Genomic DNA, 19,343 nt, shown 5'->3' with positions numbered 1-19,343 from the left:
CCTGATGAATAGAATATAAACCCAGAATATTTATGAAAATCAGTTATGGAACAGAAAGCAGGAGACAACAATTCCTTTGATGATTTATCACAATGACATTTATTCTTCTACAGCAAATGACTGAGGAAAATAAAATTATGTCATCTGGTATGTGTCAAGGCCCCAGAGTGAGAGTTGCTAAATGGTCCATTACTGACCTGCTGGTTTCTGATTACTTTTGAGAACAGGCATGTTTTGTGCTTCACTTAGCTGCTGGTTTATCCATGAAGTAAATTATCTGGAAGGAATGTTTTTGTATTGTTATTTTTATAATGAGATGACTTGAGAAGGAAAGCAGTTGTTTCAGATAAAACATTGCTGTAGAGTTTTTTCCTGTGTTCTCCTTATCTGTTTACCAGCCCTTGAAATTTGGATCTAACCCCTCACTCTTCAGGGCTGAAACTTTGCTGCAGCCTGAGGATTTGAAGAGTCTGCATCAAAAATGCAGTACAAAGAATCCATACTGCAGGATTAGAGCTAATGCAAAGTTACTACCAGCATCCCCCAGCTCAGAAAACAGGCTCACTGCTGCCATTGTCCTGGGAAAACACAGATTTATTTCCCTTAGTAGAGGTTCCAGCAAAAGGAAGGACCTCTGTAGTATTTATAAGAAAAAAATAATACATTTTTTAGAGAGCTGCAAATCTGTATTCTCATTTAATAACTTAGTCCCACTGAAACGAGTAACTCACAGTGCTTGGGAGAATTCCCCTTTTTCCAGCACTGCCTTATTCCAAAGCAATCCAGCCCCCTCTCTGATAGATGGGACTGTCATTTCCACTTGTGCACGCTGCTTTTCACTTCATTTCTTCTTCAATAAGCAGGTTACTGTTCCCATGTATCAAAGAAAAAGATCCTGAGGGAAGGCAAAGGCAGAGATAAGAATTTTATAGCAGTTGGAGGCAACTTGTTACTCATCGTTCCATCTCCAGGTTATTGTATACAATACAAACAGTGGTTTTCTTCCTTGCCTTGTTTATGAGAGTTTTGCTCCCTTGTTTATTTTTAAGCCCTGTTTTTGCATTGTTCTTTTCCTTTCCACTCAGCAGCACTTCTGTTTGCTGTTTGCCACCTTCCTGTGCTTATCTTGCTTTCCAAATTCTCCTCCCTCTCACTGAGTCACATCTTCCAAATGCCACCACCCTGCCCAGCCCTTTCCGCCTGTTCTCTTCCAGCCTTGTCACCCTGATGGATGCTGGTGTGTGCCTGGGTGACCTGATCACACAGCAGCTCTGTCTGCAGCAATCTCAGGGGAGCCAATAACTCCCCATGGTCCATTTTCCAAAAAACATTGAATATTCCACCTCCCATCACCCCACAATTCCACATTCCCTTTGTCACTTGCAACAAAGTTGGGACTCCACTTATCTTTCCCAGGTTCTTGATCTTCAATAAAGAAATGCTGTTGTTACCTCTCGAGAAGCAAAACAGTGCCCAAAACTTTGAATTTAAAGGATGTGGTATATTGGAGCTACCCTATGGAAAAGATTTCATTTGCTTAACACTCTCACCTCATTGTAGCAGTCACTTTGTTCTTTGTCTTTAGGCTCTGTGGAGATCACTCTCTAAAAATCCAGTTCCACCTGTGTTGTCAAAATAATGCATATGTGACCATATAAAAAAATCATCAGTCTGAGAAGCGGTGGAAGATGAGAGAGAACATTTGCATGAAATGTCTGCCTTGCTGGGCTTTTATGTTAAGATTTAGGGAAATATGCTTCTGCTGCTTAAAAAAAAAAAAAAAAAAAAAAAAAAAAAAAAGTGGGATTAATTTTTACTGTGCAGAAATGACTGCCAAGGATTGTGGATTAATATTCACAAGGAACAGGAGAGGTGAAGAGCAAGGATGAGGTCTCCAGCAAGTCTTTGAACATTCTGCAGGCAGAATCCACATGGAAAATGAAACCAGCTGCAAGAGCAGTGACGAACTGGCATTGCTCACACAAAGCAGGTTCCAGAGGGTGAGGAAGCCTCTCCCAGACCAACATCTCTGCTGCCAACTGCAGTAATTCCCACAGCCACCTCAGGTGCAATTACTGCACCAGGTGAATCTGACAGCCCTCTGCATTCAAGGATTCTCACACCCTGACTGTCTCTTTAAGACTTTGCCAAGTGTTTTGGCACACTTCGGTTCTGCCCTGTTCTTGTAAGTGTTGCTTATTGCTATGGCAACGCTAATCAATCATGGTGCTAAAAATAGGCCCTGCGTTTTTCAAGAGGTTATATGTAGGGAATTGCAAACACAACTGGGGGCTGTGCTTTCCATATGCTGCTTTCATTGCCTTCATTCTAACGTGGAAATGCCCCTGCTCACGCTGGTAATTACTGGTTCACTCTCCTGTTATTGCACTGGTGCTCCCTTGAGCCTTAAATCTCTCCTGGTTCTTCCAAAATTAAGGTGCCAAATATAGAAAGTTTAGGAGAACAAAAAAAAAAAAACCTGAATATTCCCCTTATTTGTCTTTTGAGTGTCACAGCTGTGCTGGGGTATAAAAAATTTTAAAGGAGTTTATAAGACATCTAAAAAATCTGGAGGTGACAATACCTGGAGATGCCTCCTTTGAGAGCTTTTCACAAAGACACCTTATCATTGAAGCCACTGTGACTGAAGATTTTGAATTATTCTGCAGAACTTAGGTTTAATTTCAAGTTAAAGATTGAATTTGCCACTATTTCATTCCCAAGAGGACCCTTGCAGGCTGTAGAGGCAGTGAAATGGAGAGCTGGAAACAGTGCCCTGTGCCCTCCTGTGTGTGCTCACATCGATCGCCTCAGGTCAGGGCTGGAAGAACACGGGCCCCAGAGGAGGCAGAGCACAAAGGGAGCGGTGCTCAGAAGAAAATAAGAATCTCCTAAAAGGTTTATTACCTACTATTCACTCCCCAGTTTGTTTCTGACTGTTGCACAACAATTTTAATCCCCAGTTAAGTAAATACGCCGCCACTTGAGGGGAAAAACCCAACTTTTTGCACGATGAATAATAGTCTTTTGAATGATGCATAAACAGTTTTCTGGTTCTGCCAGAGCCCTCTGCCAATTAGTCAGAGTGCAGCTGATGAATCATGAGACACATTCTGTGAAATGTTCAAAAATTTGGACCCTGCTAAGTGTTCCTGTAAGGCAGCGAGACCCCCCACAGCTGCTGGAGCAGTGGTTGCCAGCCAGTGGAGTTCTCAGAGGGATTTTTGCGGTGGAGGACTTCTGGTGGATTTGAATTTTCATTTGGGGTAAACCCATGTTGCCATTTATAATCTCAAATGAGGTTGTTACAGTTCTCTCCTTCATGCTAAACACACAGGGAGGCTGCCTGTGGGTGGCTTCACAGAAAGTGGCTCTCTAATGAGGTGGCTTGAGGTAAATGGCACCATTCTCTGCTAGTCTAAGGAACCTTGGTCTTTTCTTAATGCTTCTTTTTGAAATACAAGGTTGGAGGATCTCTTGTTTTAATTAGAGTTTAGATTCTGGGTCAGAGGAATCAATCACCAGCCAGACCCAAGCAGGGCCTTGTTGAGCTGCTCCAGGGCAGCCTCACGTCCAGGACATGGAACGGTGACATTTCAGTGTCATGACCTGGCTCATCGCTGGCAACCTCCTGACAGTGATTGAAAACAGCAGGCATTTCTTTAATACCAAGGTCAGAGGGAAATCTGACATTTGGTTTTATTCATAATTCCCTCTGAAACTGCAGCTGTGCTTCAGATCAACAACATGAAGGGGGTTTTGCCTTCCATGGCACCAGAGCCTTATTTTGAGGAATCTGCTCCCTTGTTTTTTCAGCAAGGATTGGTTCTAGATGTGCTTATTGATAATGGATATCCTGTGATCAGAGGAAGACTGAACAATGGCTTGTTGGGTGATACCCAGTGAAGGAGGGGTGAATTTGCTGCAGTGTCCAAGGAGCTGCCTCAGATTTCAGCTGTTGCCCTACACCTGGCTCCCAAACCCCCTCTCCCTTCCTCACCAGCCCCTCCCTGCAGGAACTGGGAATGTTTTCAAGCCTGGACTTGGACCAGCAGCCGTGTGAGCACTGAGGTGTCCAAACCCTCATTGTATAACCTGGATGCACAGCCCGTGGAGGAGCCGTTTGCCACAGGGGATTAGTGATGCATCACACAAGGAAATGGCAGGAAATGCAGGGAAAGCCTCGGTGACTAACAGGGAAGATGCTGAACTGGTGTCATTCAGAGCTGGTTAGACAGCTGTTCTATCTGCTGTCTGAAAACTTGCTTTGAAAGAACTGTGAAATGATAAATAAAATATATTTGAAATATTTATTATGATAGGATTATGTTGCCTAGTATTACAAATTCTAGTCTTCATAAGCCAGCTAAGCTAAGCAATCCTCAGAAAAATAAATTTATTCCCATGTAAATACAGAATATTAATCTTTAACAGGAAAACATTGGTGTGTTCTTCTTTTTTTTTAAATAAATATTTATTTGGATTTAGGAAAAATAAATTTTCACAGGAGTTCATAATCCATGAATTCCATATTAATTTCATTAATAGGAAATTATGCTAAAATTCATTTCTCACCAAAATTAAGAACAAGCCCTCACATATGAAAGCATTGCTGTCTGTTTGGTCAGGACCTGCATCTGGTGAAGTGTCCTTGGGTTTTTCTATATGGGGATGGACTGGTCTATAATGAGGGATATCCAGTTGCTCTCAAGATCTCAGTGAATTGAATTTCTAACAAGACATTCAGGACACTCATACTCTTGGGCATAGTGAGCATGAAAACCATTGCATCTAATTATTCCAGACTGCTTATACTGATTTATTTATATCTTCATTATAATTTTCAACTTTTAGAATCTCTGGATCCCTCCAGAATCATCAAACCTTTCTGGTTTACATTCTGGCAACATTTTTTCTTGAAGTAATCTGTAAAAAATAAGAAAGGTGATACCAAAAGAGATGTACTGAATGTGTCAGCTGATGAAGCAAGGCACATTTCTTGTGTTAAACATATTTTTCTTTTGTTGCAGTGTTCGTTTTTGCCTAAATTCTCCATTCATATAGAGACAAAATATGAGGACAACAAAGGAAGCAATGACAGTGTAAGTATGGCACCTTGTGCAAAAGTTGATTTAATCCTCTTGGTTAACCACAGTCTGTCGGGGCCTGGAGTCTCTCAGTTTGGGAGAAGGCCCCAAATTTGTGCCTTTGTCCCTGCCTGGGTGTCCTGCTGTGGAGCAGCTGCAGAGCAGTTACCTCTGAAGTACCAGGAGGTGAAAGATCTGTGTTCACACCTTCCTTTCTGCCTCTTCTATTCTATTTGTTCCTTCTCCAAACACAGCATCATTTACATGTGTGAATTTAGTCCTGATGAGCATTTATGGAAAGTAAAGTTAAGATGACTAGGGGGTTTTGGTCTGCTTGTGTTGCACTTTGTGTGTTTCACATTATTATCTCTGAATAAAGGGGGTTGAATTCCAAGGTGGTGTCAGGAAGAACAAACAGGAAACTCAACAATGGTCAGAGATGAGAGATCTCAGAAAGCAGCTTGGGGAACAATGGCTGTGCACTTAGGTGATGCTTTTGGCAGTCACTTACCCGAAGTTAAAAATTTTCAGAGTTAGAGAGATGAGAAGGACAATTAACTGTGTAAAATCCTCTGTAGAGGGAGGGTGGGAATGAGCAGCCAGCAGCTGCTGATCAGAGAGGCTCAGGAGCAGAAGGCAGGAGGTCAGTCAGACTTTGCTGTGCAGAGAGCAAAGCAGAGGCTGCTTTTTCCTTGCAAAAAAAAAAAAAAAAGAATAACTTTCACTAAAGCCCAGCATGTGAAGATTGAACCCTTGGGTTCACACACAAATATGTTTCTTCCTGTTTCGTTTTGGCATACATTGGTTGCAGACTTATGAGAAGAAGTTTCTTGTAGGCATGAAAAGTTTAAATGTCTGGAAATTTGATCTGTAAAAGAGAGACCCAATGATGGGGCGTTTGAACTCATTCTGGAAAAGGAAAAAGGCAATCAAGCAGATTTTAAGGGGTCTGAGCAAAGCCTTGCAGTGTTTTGGGGTGTCCCTGCAGCAGCCCTGGGAAGAGGAAGGTGTTCTGTTCTCCAGGTGGGAGGAACGTTTCCCTCAGCCCCCTGGGGCTGCCTGTTCATGAGGCTGACAGCTGTTGCACTGCTTATGGCAGAATAATTACATGTACAAGAACAAGGTGGAATTTGGAATAATGCTTTTGGCACGCAGACACTTTCCCACTGGGAGCATGACAGGGATCATCTATTAACCACCAGATACCAACCACTCACTGGGCTGCCTCTCTAAGCCAGATCAGTGTGGAGTTAAAACAAGTGTATTACATTACCAGCTAGATGAACATTGTGTAATTTATGCACTTTTTAATGTTCACTTCTGTTTTTTGGCAGCACTTTAATTCAGAGCAAGCCCACACCTATGGCTTTGGGAGGGTGCAGACTAATTTTCTGGTGCATTATAATGCCAGCAGTGAGCAGACATGATCTGGGCTGCTGTCTGACAGAGGAAGAACTGAAGCTCTTTAAGCAGAGTGAATTCTTTCAGTGTGTCAGCTTGTGGCTAAAATACTGTGAATCAAGCCCTGAACAGTATCCAGCCGGGGAATTCAGATGAAAGTGGCACAGAGGTGGGATACTCCAGTGATGTAAATCAAAGAAACTCTATTCTGCTTGAATCCAGCTCTTCCAATGTCATTTTTACCAGACTGCCAGTGGGCTAATATCATATTTCCTTTCTATTGCAGCACCTGAGTCACAGACTAAGGCAGTGTTTGCCTAGATTAAGAGATTTCACTGACCCCTGCTTGAACTGAGGAGGACAAAGAGCAGCTGAATTAGAGGGTTGCACTCCAGCCCTAATTTCCCTGATTTTGTAATTCTGAGAGCTGTGCTGTTCCCTGGTGGGAACACAGTAAACCAATGGAAGATTTACATTTTTGTGCTCCCATGACCTTTATCTGGGACCACAGACACGACTGGTACAGCCCTGAAATGCTGGAAGGTTCCTAAATATGGAGAGGCTTCTGTTAATCCAAACATCTTGGAGCCAGGAGCAGGAGTCAACCTCACTTCCATTGCTCAATGGGCAGGCTGAAACCTCCCTTAAGAACTTGCAAAGTGCATTTCTCCTTTGTGACAGACAAGTTTAGATTAAATGTCACTGTTTGTCTGGGTAGAAAACAACAGCAAGCATAGCACCCATTCCTACAGATTTCCATAGATACCCTGTATTTTCTTTCATTGCAACTATCAGCCTTGTCTGATGAAGAAATAATGAATCCAAAAAAAACTTCTGTAAATTTTGCAGTTCTAATGCAAAATAGACTAAATGAATATTAATGTTACAGTAATGAGGGCAATAATACAAATCTGATTTTAACTCAGCTGTTTCTCACTGTATTTTTTTAGATCATGGAGATTTTTTTAAATCTTTGCACTCTGATCTATTCTTCATTTCCATACTGTCTGATAAAGTGGATATTGATTGGGAAAAGCAATAAGGATACTAAAACTAATTCCACTGATCCATGGAAGAAAGCAATATAAATGGTCTTGGGTTCCTGTCATTTGGTAGGCTGGGATGTTATTAGAATTATTTCATTTAACGTGTTGTCTGGTATAATTCTACCTAATTATTGCAATATATCTTGATGCAAAGTTCCTACTGATTTTTCTTCCCATTTGGCATGACAGAAGATAGCAGCAATATTAGAGAAAGATGGTATGTGCTCTGGAATATGATTTTTCTATGTCTTAGAATTCATTTTAAGCTATTTTAAATGTGTTAAAGCATTCTTGTTCCAATCTGTTAAAGTTTGTGGTTGATTTGCACAAATATAAATACTGACAGAAGAACAATGGACAATAAATGTCTTTATTTAGGCAACCTTGTGTAGTAGTGCAGAACCATAAATCCACTGAGCTGTGATTTCAGTGCTCAGAGCAGCTGATTTTAATGTATCCCATGTAGTTGTTCCATGGCAACTCTATTCTTAGAAAAACAGAGCCAGTGTTGGATGAGCATGTGAGTACATCAAATATTGTCCCTGCTACCTTGTAGCTTTACAGCTTCATTAACACTGTCAGGAACTGGACCAGTGAGTCAGGCCAGTCACTATTTCCCCTTGCAGATCTTTTAAATTAAAAGTCAACTTCTTAAAGAGAAATTTTATTTTGATTTTACTTTTTTTTTTTAAATTACAAAATGGAATTTTTTAAAATTAGAATGGAGATGGAAATTATATGGGAGGTGGAATCTGTATGGAAATATTGCTTCCCTTTGTACCCTGGGCAGGGGAAGTGCAGGGGCTACAGCCAAGAGCCTCAGTGGGCACAGAGCAGTGCAAAAGGGCACAGCACTCACACCCTGCTCCCAAAGCAAAATTTGCACTTTGGGTATTTGAATATAGATAAAGTCTGTATTCTGAATATTTAAACCATAAGGGACATCCTTACAGAGAGAATTCTTACACGGATGAAATGGTAGAAATGCAGGCAGGAGGGTGGGAGTTACTGCTGGTGTGTCAATGAATTGGGTGTGTGCTTTCCATGAGAACACTTCCTCAAGCTCTTTTGTATTTGGACAGGTATTTTCTTTCATCAGCCCATTGGCTGCTCAGTATTTGTGTCACAAAGGGCTAATTTAGTGAGCTGTCATCTCCCTCTCTCTGTCTGAGTGTGCACCACAGGCACAGGTTTGGGTTTTTTCCTCATTGTGGTGAATGCACCGACTGTGCCTGGCAATCAGCTGTGCTGGTTCCAGGCCACACCATGTGGCTGCAGTCAGTGCCCAGCCATGTCACACATGGCAGAGCCACCCTGTCCCTGCTGTCACCTCTGCTGCTGGGAAATGTCTGCGAGGCACTGGAGGTGCAGCAAAGCCAGGCTGGGGACAGACGCTGCTCATTTATTCCATTTTCCTATTTGTTGCGCAAGCATCATTATGTTTGACTGATTTCTGATTTGTTTTGTTTTATTTTTTAGGCACAGAATTAATTGCTGCTGATATTTGGGCAGTGATTTTTTTGCCATCTGATGGTGTCTGGGGAAAGCAAAAAAAAAAAAAAAAAAGTACAGCTTGTCAAATAATTCAAAGGTTGTCAATAATGAAAATTCACAGTATGTAGAATTTCCTGTGCCTTGCTCTTCATAGCATAATATTTTTCTCTGGAAAAGTCAGTGTCTGGATCTTGATTATGAAAGTAAAGTAAAATAAATTTTAGATATGGCAGCTAAAAAGAAAAGCATTTCTAGTTTGGTTGAGTTTAGGGTGGTTTTTCCTCTATTTTTGTCTCCTATCTTAGTAATGTGGAACTAGGTTGTAACAAACTTGAATATAGCACATGGAAATTAAATGTAAATTCACTATTTAAGGCAACTGCCATGAAACACTGATTTCAGCTGCAAAGGATTCAGCTGTGCCCTGGTTTAACCTGCACCACAGGATCTCACTCTGGAAACTGCCAAAAGGATTGCTGGGCATCACTCAAAATATGCAAAGTTCAAAGCAAGGGACACTTTGAGGGTGATTTTTTTGCACCTGGACTTTTCCTGTATGATGGTACTGAGTATCCCATAATTTGCAATGATTTTATGATGCTTTTCCCCCTCTAAAAAGTCTGAAAAGATGAAGGCAAGCAAGTGGAAAGGTTGGTCTGAAATTCCTCCTGAGGGAAGAGCTCTCTTTGTTGCAGTGCAGCTCCTGTGTCCCAAGCACATATGGCCATCACAGAACATATGACAGGGCCCACACTGACAGAGTGTGAACAAGTGAGGTGGTTGTGCCTCTACTTTCTCATTTTTCTAAATGAACCACTGAAGTCAGTAAATCTGGCACTTGAACTGGATGTGACTTAAAAAACTAATCCCAGTAAATATTATAGATAGTCTACTGAGGTCTTGGAAGCACAGCTACTTTGACATAATTACATAAAAATCCAGTTCTCTGTCCAGAAAGCACAAATCTTAATGAGATATTTCATAAGAGATGGAATAATAGGGGAGTCATGACATGAGATCAAAAGGAGCAGGGAGCAAGGCTGCAGATAAATATATAACTGCCTGCCCACTCTGTGGCACACAGGGATATTCCCAGCCAGTTCAGGGAGCCAAATTTTCTCTTCTCAAAGACAGATTCAATCTTTTTCCATTGAAAAATTGCTCCCAATTATGTGTGTCCACATAAATATTTTTATCCCATGAACAGGTTTGAAATTGGTCAATTGCTGTAATCTCTGCCCAAATAAAGCTCAAAAGGAAATTTGGGAATTTGGAAGTAGCTGAGGTTGGAGCATGATTTATTGAAAAGTTACACACTGAATGAATTCCATGGGTCAAGTTCTGAGTTCTGAGGAGTTTTCCTTCAGAAAAGTGAGAGCTCCATGCTCAAGGTGTGCAGCAACACTCTGAGGAGCAGCCAGTGATTCTGGCCATGGCAATCTGCAGAGATGAGAATTTCAAGGTGGAGAGTATATTTTGTGCATTTTTCTAATGGAAGAAAAGAATTATTCTTGCAGTCCTCACCACAATTACAGCCCTGCCATCAATTAGCTGTCTCTTTACAGCCTTCTGACCACAAACTCCTTCTGTTTAGGCTGGAAAAAAAAAGCATTTTGTAGTAATGACAGAGCCAAACACCTTTCCAGCTGGTAATCCCTTGGGTGGTTCCTTTGCTCTTGAAGATGGAAAACAAACATCACAAGAGAGAATCATGTATTATGAAACAAAGCCAAGCCAGAGGCACAGATGTGACTCTTGGAGTCCTGGTGGTGCAGATGAGTGAGGAGTTTGCCAGTGTGGATGGAATAAATGCATTCAGCAGAAATTGGCTTTATGCTGTTTATATCCAATCCAGGTCAGCTGTGGAGATTCGCCATAAAGTTATATTTTAGATTAACTACATCTGAATAAAATCAAACCCAGCAACTTAGCCTAAACATACAAAATATTTAAACAAATAGGAAAAAATCCTTGTAGAAAAGAGGATATTAAATTTCCCATCATATCCTAACCTGACTTTCTGTTCTGACTGTGGCTACCAGGAGAATGGAAGTTCCTAGCAAGGCATGGGCCCAGACATGTCATTGCAGGGCAGGAGAGAAACAAAGGAATGAAATTTAAGTTCACCAGTACTCACATTTCTGCAATATCCTGGATGAGCTGTTATTCTTGAGGTTCTGGAATCACCTGCCGGGGGGGATTGATTTTGTGTACTTTTCTTTTGGTTTCTGGTTGGTTGATTTGTTGGGTTTGAAGTTGGTTGGTTGGTTGGTTGGTTGGTTGGTTGGTTGAGGGTCTTTTGTCCTTTTTTAGTGGTTTAGAGTTTTTTTGGTTGTTTTTTTGTTCTGTTTTTTGGGGTGGTTTTTTTTTGGGGGGGGGTTCTTTTTGTTTGGTTGGGGTTTTTTTGGGTTTTTTTTTTGAATTTTCACCAGAAGAAACCATTGACAGTCATAAAGGCCCAGTTGAAACCTTCCTCCCACTTTCTGTCATTCTGTGGGTGATGTAGTCTAAATCATGCTGAGTTTTCATTCCTCTTAGGAAAGGAAGTATATAAATGTTTGGTGTAAAAAAGCTGTCACGTTACTTCCCCCAAAATCAAACCAAAACCCGTGGCAAAAAGGCCTCTTCAGTCTGAATGTTGCTCTTTGTTTTCCATTTGATTGTGTATTTCAATCTCAATTAATTACTTGGCTTCCAAATGTAAAGCCTGTCCAGTTCTTTCCAATATAATATTTAATATTCTGTCTTCTACATCATCTTCTTAAGAATACAGATTGTTCTCACCATTCAGTTTCTGCACATTTGCAAATACAGTTGCACAGATTGGGAGCCTTATGCTTCTTTTTGTGGCCTTTAATCTTTTCCTTTAAAACTTTTAAGTTTTTTTAGTGTCTTTGATCCCAGCCACAATAAACCCATCGTCCCTACAGGGTTTCAGGCAATCCAAGATTCTGTGGCCAAAAGAGGCAATAAGAGAATTAGAGCTAAGAAAGAAATCAGTCTTGTTCTCTAATGACTTCTTATTTTCAACTGCTGATAGAATGAGAAGATTAAATCTCTAGCTGCAAATCTTGTGAGGACAATCTGAGAAAGGGAGAAGCATAAATGATTAGACAACAAGTTCTGCTGGCAAAGGGAAGTAAGAATGTCATTCAGCAAACTTCTGGAATAAAGGAAATGGTCACAGACAGCCTCGGCAGCAAATAAGGCATCGTTGAAATGGTTGAAAAATTCCTCCTGGTTTTGACAGATTGGCAAAGGCATCTGTCATCCCCACTTCCATCACAGCATTTTAAAGAGAGAAAAGGAATTTAGAACTGTTTTCATATGAGGTGAAATATGTGGATCAAGTCTGGGACAGAGCAGGGCACATTTCTTTGGATAAGACACTGGGTAATAATCTCCATTTAGGCCGTTGCAAATGGGCAGAGATTTGCATGTGCTTGAATTTCTGGGGCTTGTTCCTAAACCATGCACAGATTCAAAGCCTCAGCTGATCTGCTAATGTCCACTTAAGTCCCATTTCCAGTATTTTAGAGAGATTATGGTGAAATGCATCTTATTCCAGAAATAGTTCAACTGAATTCATCAGGGGCTGCTCTGTATTTCTGAATTTGTTTAGGAAAAAAGCAAGCAAGGGAGTTTATAAAAGGTGACCTATATTATATATATAAACACAGAAGTGATTTACACCAATGTACCCAATTCAGAGAAGGAGCACTACAGGAGAAGGGCTTTCCTTCAAAGTTCCACATTGTTCAAATAATTAACATATTTCTTGCAAAACAACAATTGCAGAAGGATAATAATACAAATAAAACCAGGTTGGAGTTTCTCAGTTCTTCAGCAGTTTCAGATGTGTGAATATGTTACATCCAGCCCAGTGAGCATTCAGTGCTGCCTGTTTTATTCACTACCAAGATAAGTTAAAATTGTAGAGTCAAACTTCAGCTTTTCCTGTATTTGAAAGACAATTTCCTGAGCAATTTTCTTCCTACCAGCTGGTTCCTGTGTTCCCTGGAGTCCATTGCTCTTTTGAATGCTTTAAATGGGCAGCCCCTATGCTTTCAGAAATAATGAAGTAGCATTTCTGTTACTAAAGAGTTGCTGGCATTTTGTATTTTTAACTGTTCCTCTAGAATTTAATTAAATCAAGAGAGCATTCAGGGCATATATTTAAAAAAAAAAGAAAACAAAAATATTTTTGCTTCCTGGAAATATCAGCTATAGAACATTGTGCCCTGAAGGAAAGAGCACATTGTGAGCTTATTACTGCTCCTGACAGTGGATGCACAACTTCCCTGAATTTCATGGCACTAATTCATGGTAGCTTTTTAGCTCAGCACTGTTTCCAAGTCTCAGAATCATGAGGAAAATGTATTGCAGACACAGTGTAAGTCACATGGGTCACTGAGATGCCTAAATAATTAAATTATGGACACAGGCACAGAAGGATACTGTGCTGCAGCTGCAAATGACCTGGATTTTCAAAATATCTCCATCGTTCACCTTGCATAGAACAGGAGGTTTGCTGTTCCAAACAAGGTCCTAAAGGATTGAAATGTGTGTGCATGGATGGGCTGGGGAAGCTTGCACATCCACTGGGGTAGTTGGGCCACAATTTTCATTTTCAGTGTAACAACAGCTCTGACTGTTCCCAGCAAACACCTGCACATTGCTGGAGTCCTTAGTGGGCAAAACCCCCTGAGCCCAGAGAGCTGGGTTTTTACAGTGACAGACTCTAGTACAAAGACTGGAGAATGCAGGAAAAACAATCCAAATTGTTGACCTTGCTGTTTTTAAGCAAAGTCTCCATTCTAAAAAAATCCAAGGAAGAGCAGCAGTGGGAGCAGAAAGTGCTGAACACGATGTGAGCAGTAGGGTGGAGAATGTGTTCCTGCAAAAACTCGAGTATTTTACACAAAGCTGTTCAGGCACAAGCCTAAAATACATTCTGTTGCCCAAGTCATTGAAACTGCTTGTAACAGTTATTCCAGGTGGATTTTGTGAGGGTGCTGTTCTGTAACAGCCTTGAATTTTTTTAACTCTTGCAGATTTTTGACAAAGAAGCAAAAGATCTGGAGCGAGAAGTTTGCTTTATCGATATTGCCAGCGACGAGATTCCCGAGCGCTATTACAAGGAATCAGAGGTAAGAGGCAAGTGGGCTGTGAACACAGGAATCACAACCTTTTTATTTTTGTATAAAATCTTGTTGGTCAGTAATATCTCAAGAGCCTTTGGTCAGAGGGGAAGCAGCCAGCAGCCTCTCTGTCCAGATTGCCCAACACTTTCTTTTGCAGATGATTCTTTGAAATGTTTTCCTACCCTTATCAGAACACACCCTGAATCAGACCTTTGCTATTCAGCTGAATTCGTCCAAACCAGAAAAGGCCTTTCCTTTGCACTGTGAGGCTCAGTGAAGAGTTTGCAGATCTGAGCACTTTGAAACACCCCTGCTGTCCTTACTGCATCCCGCCCTGCTCAGTGAGCCCTGCAGAGCGCCCAAGCCCAGCAGAGCTCACATGTGCTGCAGGGACAAGGGGCTGATGCACAATCACTTGAAGGGAACAATGTCACAAGACCAAGAGGGACCGGAGCACGCTGCAGACTGCAGCAGATCTGCCAAAAAGCATCAATGGCAGCAGGCAGAGTCACTCAGAAAACTCCCTGGGAAATTGCTCCCATGTATATTTGATGGAGCACAGCTCTGAAGAGCGTGCTTCTTCTAGGTCAATGCCATTCACTGCTTGAAATCAGCAGCCACCATGCAAATGAAGATGAGGTCTCAATGTTTTAATCTCAGAGTTGATAAATGATGGTTCACAACAAGCAGCTAGAGAGGAATGATCAGATCTATGCTCGCATTTAATTTTGGAGATATGATTTGCCTCTGGAGCCAAGTCTATATTCATAGCTGGCACTGAGTATGGCAGCTGTTTAACTATCTAAAACGAGACTACATAATCATTTTTAGGATAGAAAGTGAGGACTTGCCAAGGAATATATTTCTATACTATAGGAGACATGATTTTCTGACTAAAAATATCAAGTACTTTTTATCTTCCATTTATATAGATCCTATTTTGAATGTTGTGTACGGGTCATAAAGCAAAACTGAGCCTACAGTGGAATGAAAAGTAATTTTATTACTTTCTTTAGATAATGAAACCTATCTGTTTAGTATCAAAAATTATGTAACACCTCATGAAACAGCTTATTGGTCCCATCATCTTATCTGAGCTCCACGGCTTCTGGTTCCATTTAGGAATGAGCTGCTAATGGAACAGGTCAATAATATGACTGTGCTTTAAAGAAATCCTGTGAGATTTTTCATCTCATTCTCTGCACTTCAGAAACTGTAAACACAAAGGTGACAACCAGTTTTGCAACTTTCCTGCTCGTTTTTAATAGCCAACCATAAAAGCATAATTTCCCTGTGATTAATCTCCTGATACAGAAAAACAGGCTCATCTTAAAAGAGAAAAGCATTTCAGAGTCTTTGTGTTGCTATTTCAAAGTCAAATTTAAAAACCAGATTCCAAGCGAAATGGAATTTTATATGGGTTTAAACAACAAAAATAGCCCAGCATCTGTTGTTTTTTTCTGTACTGATGGATGATTTTTCTGTTGACTACCAAATTCTGTTTCAGAATTCATACAGAGCAGCAAGAACACCTTTAGTATTTAACTGTGTACATGCTGTAACTGATTGTGAATTAGTAATAACTGAAAATAGTGCAACTTCCAAAGTTTACAAACTGGGGGGTTTTTATGTTACCATATGACAAACATGATGCCAAATTCCCATTTCTGATGAGGTCTCCTTCATAATTTAGAGACTATAAAAAGATTTTTTTATGTTTTTAAATGTAATTTCTGTCTGCTTTCAATCAGAACAGTAATTCTATGTAAATGAGAAAGGGTTTGTGTTTCCCAAACAGCAGCTCCAGATAAACCCAGCTTGTGTAAGCTTTTGAAAGGTATTTTAGTTGCACTAATAACAACAATTTGGCTGCTTTTAAATCATGTAATCTGAACTGATACGAAGTTTAAAGATTAAAAGTGAAGTGCAATCCCCAGGATTTAACAATTAGATCCCACAGGATAAATGTCCTGGCTCCCATCCAGAAAGACCAATGAGAACAATTTTAACTTCAGGCATGCCAGTAATCTCTTCATTTCAGTGGCTCTTCCACAGGCTTAAAATACAGCAAGTTCTTTTTCAGGGTCAGCAGGTTTGGCAGCTTCTAGAAATGAGCTTTAGTTTTCTTTACACCCTAACGAGAGCTCATTCCTCTTCAATTAAAAATATACTTGAGATTTAACAGCAAATATCATTATTTAGCTGTAATACTGCATCCTAGAGAGTGGCTTAAATAATTTAAAGCCTTCATACACGACTTTGTCTGCTTGCCCTGTGCTGGGACTCATGAGCCTGATAGAAGGTAGGAGGACAAAGCCACTGTGTCCTCCCACCTATGATCTAAAAAGTAGTTTTTCAGTTGTCCTGACATGAATCTTAAAAAGAGATTCCATTTTCATTTCCATAATAGTGATTCACACATAAAAAGACAAAATATATAAATAATCCTGGTATGTATAATATTCCATTTGAGTTGAACAGCTCATTCTCACCGGTGCTGGGAGAGGAAATGTGTTCCACAAAAATGTCCTGGCTGAAGGGAAAATGATTGAATTCAACTTTGTGCATATTTGCTTTTCTCTCCTTCTAAATATTAGCTAAAATTGAAAAGTGAAGAATCCAGATAGCTGGAGGCTTAAGGAGAGCTGCTGCTTCATTGCAGGGCACTTGAAGGGAGCCTCTCCCAGGAGCACTGGGGGATCTCTGGAGCAGAATCCTCCAGGGGACTGGGATGCCCTTGAGGATGAGGGGCTGCAGAGGGCACAGGGGACTGAGATCTCCAGTCAGGGGTGAATCAGGAGGCAGATTTGGGAGCTCTTACACACACTCACAGAGTGCAGCTCTGTCGCGGGGCTGAGCTGATTTCTGCCTTTGTGGAAGGCTGGAGGAGGTGAGACTGCAGCAATTCAGGTATCCTAAAGCAGGTGACCTCCCTTTACCTTCATCAGCATCTACAGACTCCATTGTGAAGCAGCCACATCTCAAATACAGGGCTTTCTTACAAGTGTGGGTCTAATCCTTCAAGTTTTAAGTTTAAATGTGAGGTTCCAAATGGAGAAAGGTTAATTCTAGACCCCAGCTAAATAATTTACCTGTTTGTCTGTGAGGAGCCATGTGTTTTCCAAACCTGCATGTACATATTGCACCAGGTACAGAATTTTGTTTTTCTGTACAGAGAATGTACCAGGCAGGTAAGAGTAGTTGTACATTTTGTGAAGTCATTTCCTTGTGACTTTAGCATCAATGAATATGTATCAGCAGCTATATAGACAGATATATTTGTCTGAAATATAGAAAAGAACAAAGCTGAGCTGTGCTGAGGAGTGAGGGCCCCCAGTGAATCATTCATGAAATGAAACATTTACCGTGGCTGTGAGCTACTGAGCAAAATGTTCAGTGCAAACATATTCAAGTTCTCAGAATTAACAATGTTTCATTTCCTGTTTATAACAAAGCAATGGAGAGCTGGACAAATGGAATAAACTTTCCAGGCTGCTTCTAAACAGATTCCATGCAGCTGCTGCAGTTCCCTTCTTCCATTGCTGGCTTTTCCCCTTCAGCACAGCTGCTCTGGGACAGGTCCACCTTAGGGTGCCCAAGTGCTCTCAGAGCAGCAAAGCCTCTGTCCCATCACCAAATGATGGCAGCTGAAACAACCCAGCTGCCTCAGCCCCCAGTGAGTGTGGGCACTGTGGCAGCACAGGAGTTCAGGGAAGGATATGAAAAAGTATGAACATTTCCTTTTCCTTACCCACGTGGTGTGTGAGTTCACAGAAAGGCTGGCTGGATTATCATATTTTAACACCTCAGAACTGTCCCAATATTTACAGTGCTTAAGTATTTAGCTGGATCTTCCAGAAAATACCATTTAATGGAAATATTTTTGGAAGTCCTTAAAAATGACTCTACATAAATGTCTCTGGTAGCATCTCTACATCAATAAATCTTTCCTGAGCGCTGCCTAAAAAAGCTGAAATCTAAAACCTAGCAACTACAGCTGATGCTGAAATGCCAGATGACAGGTATTAAACCCATGATTGGTTCTGAAATTCAAGATAAAACAAAATGGTCTTTCAGCATAAAGAGGGAAAAAAATGATTGCACTTCAAAAGCACCATGATACTGCCATAGGAGTCTGAAAATTTTAATCTGAAAAAATTCATCCAGGCATTAAAGAGAAGGAAGGATCTGAGAGGGCAGGATGCATGGCACAAGCAGGGGGCACTCTCACCTCTGGCAGCTCCCAGTCAGGCCTGGTACCTGCAGAGCTGAGGGCAAGGGTGCCAGGCAGATTTGCAGGTTTTCTGTAAACAACAAATGCATTTCATTATTTAACTCTGAGTACAAAGGAAGAGGTCAGAATTAATTGTGAAAAGGCATTGCAAGAACCCAGGGCTGGGTTTGCTTCCTGGAAAAGGCCTTTTTACTCCACGTCTGATGCACGTGACATCCGTGAGGAAAGTTAAATAAATAAATGCTAAATGATAAATAATGGACTCCGTAAATAAACACATTGACTCGAGCTCTAAGTAATAAAACCTGGGAGAGTGCTAGGTTGGAATCCATATCCCACATCCAGAGGCTTTTATTTCATTGTAATTTTACATTTCATTCTCAACTAAGCCCAGCTCATGGGTTGTGATGTTTCTGCTCTGTTGGCAGAAGTGCTATTTTTAAATCACTCTGCACCTGGCAATAATGTATTGCAAATACAGAGTAGGTTTTGCTCCTCTAGCAAAAGGATTTGCCAGATGGGCTTTCCTAATAAATTGTGTCTGATAAAAGGACAAGAAGGTTATTTAAACAAAAAGATTTTAGCTATGCCATTACATTTAAAACAGATTGAGGATTTTGCCAGTAGATAAATCAAGGGGAAAATAATGAATAGACTCAGTATTCTTTGGATGATGCCTTCTCTGGGAAGGAAGGCATGGGTGTCTAAAAGCAAAAATAAGAAACACACAAAATTAATTATCTAAATAATAACATAAAAGTGGGGTCAGAGCAAAGTTCAGCTTGCACAGCTTCTAGGTACAGGAGAAAAGCTTCAAGTACATGTGCCACGAGTGCTGCTGAGAGAGGCAGTGCTGGGTACCAATATAATTTCTGTTTGCTTTTAATGGAAAATTATCAGCCCTGCCTCATTTTTTTGTTACAGAAGGACCTTGTGT

General features: G+C 40.8%; 1 protein-coding gene across 1 annotated transcript in view; it reads left to right on the top strand.

Annotated features, from left to right (window-relative positions):
- The window catches only part of PITPNC1 (phosphatidylinositol transfer protein cytoplasmic 1), a 75,420-nt gene that overhangs the window by 45,416 nt on the left and 10,661 nt on the right, over positions 1-19,343 (top strand). The window contains exons 5-6 of the mRNA XM_005490443.3: positions 5,031-5,102; positions 14,083-14,178. Of these exons, the coding sequence (XP_005490500.1) occupies positions 5,031-5,102; positions 14,083-14,178 (168 nt within the window). The remainder of the gene's footprint in view (positions 1-5,030; positions 5,103-14,082; positions 14,179-19,343) is intronic.

The sequence above is a fragment of the Zonotrichia albicollis genome, chromosome 19 (genome assembly GCF_047830755.1).
Source record: "Zonotrichia albicollis isolate bZonAlb1 chromosome 19, bZonAlb1.hap1, whole genome shotgun sequence".
NCBI lineage: Eukaryota > Metazoa > Chordata > Aves > Passeriformes > Passerellidae > Zonotrichia > Zonotrichia albicollis.
The sequence above is the reverse complement of the archived record's forward strand: the minus strand, read 5'-3'. Positions and strand labels throughout refer to the sequence as shown.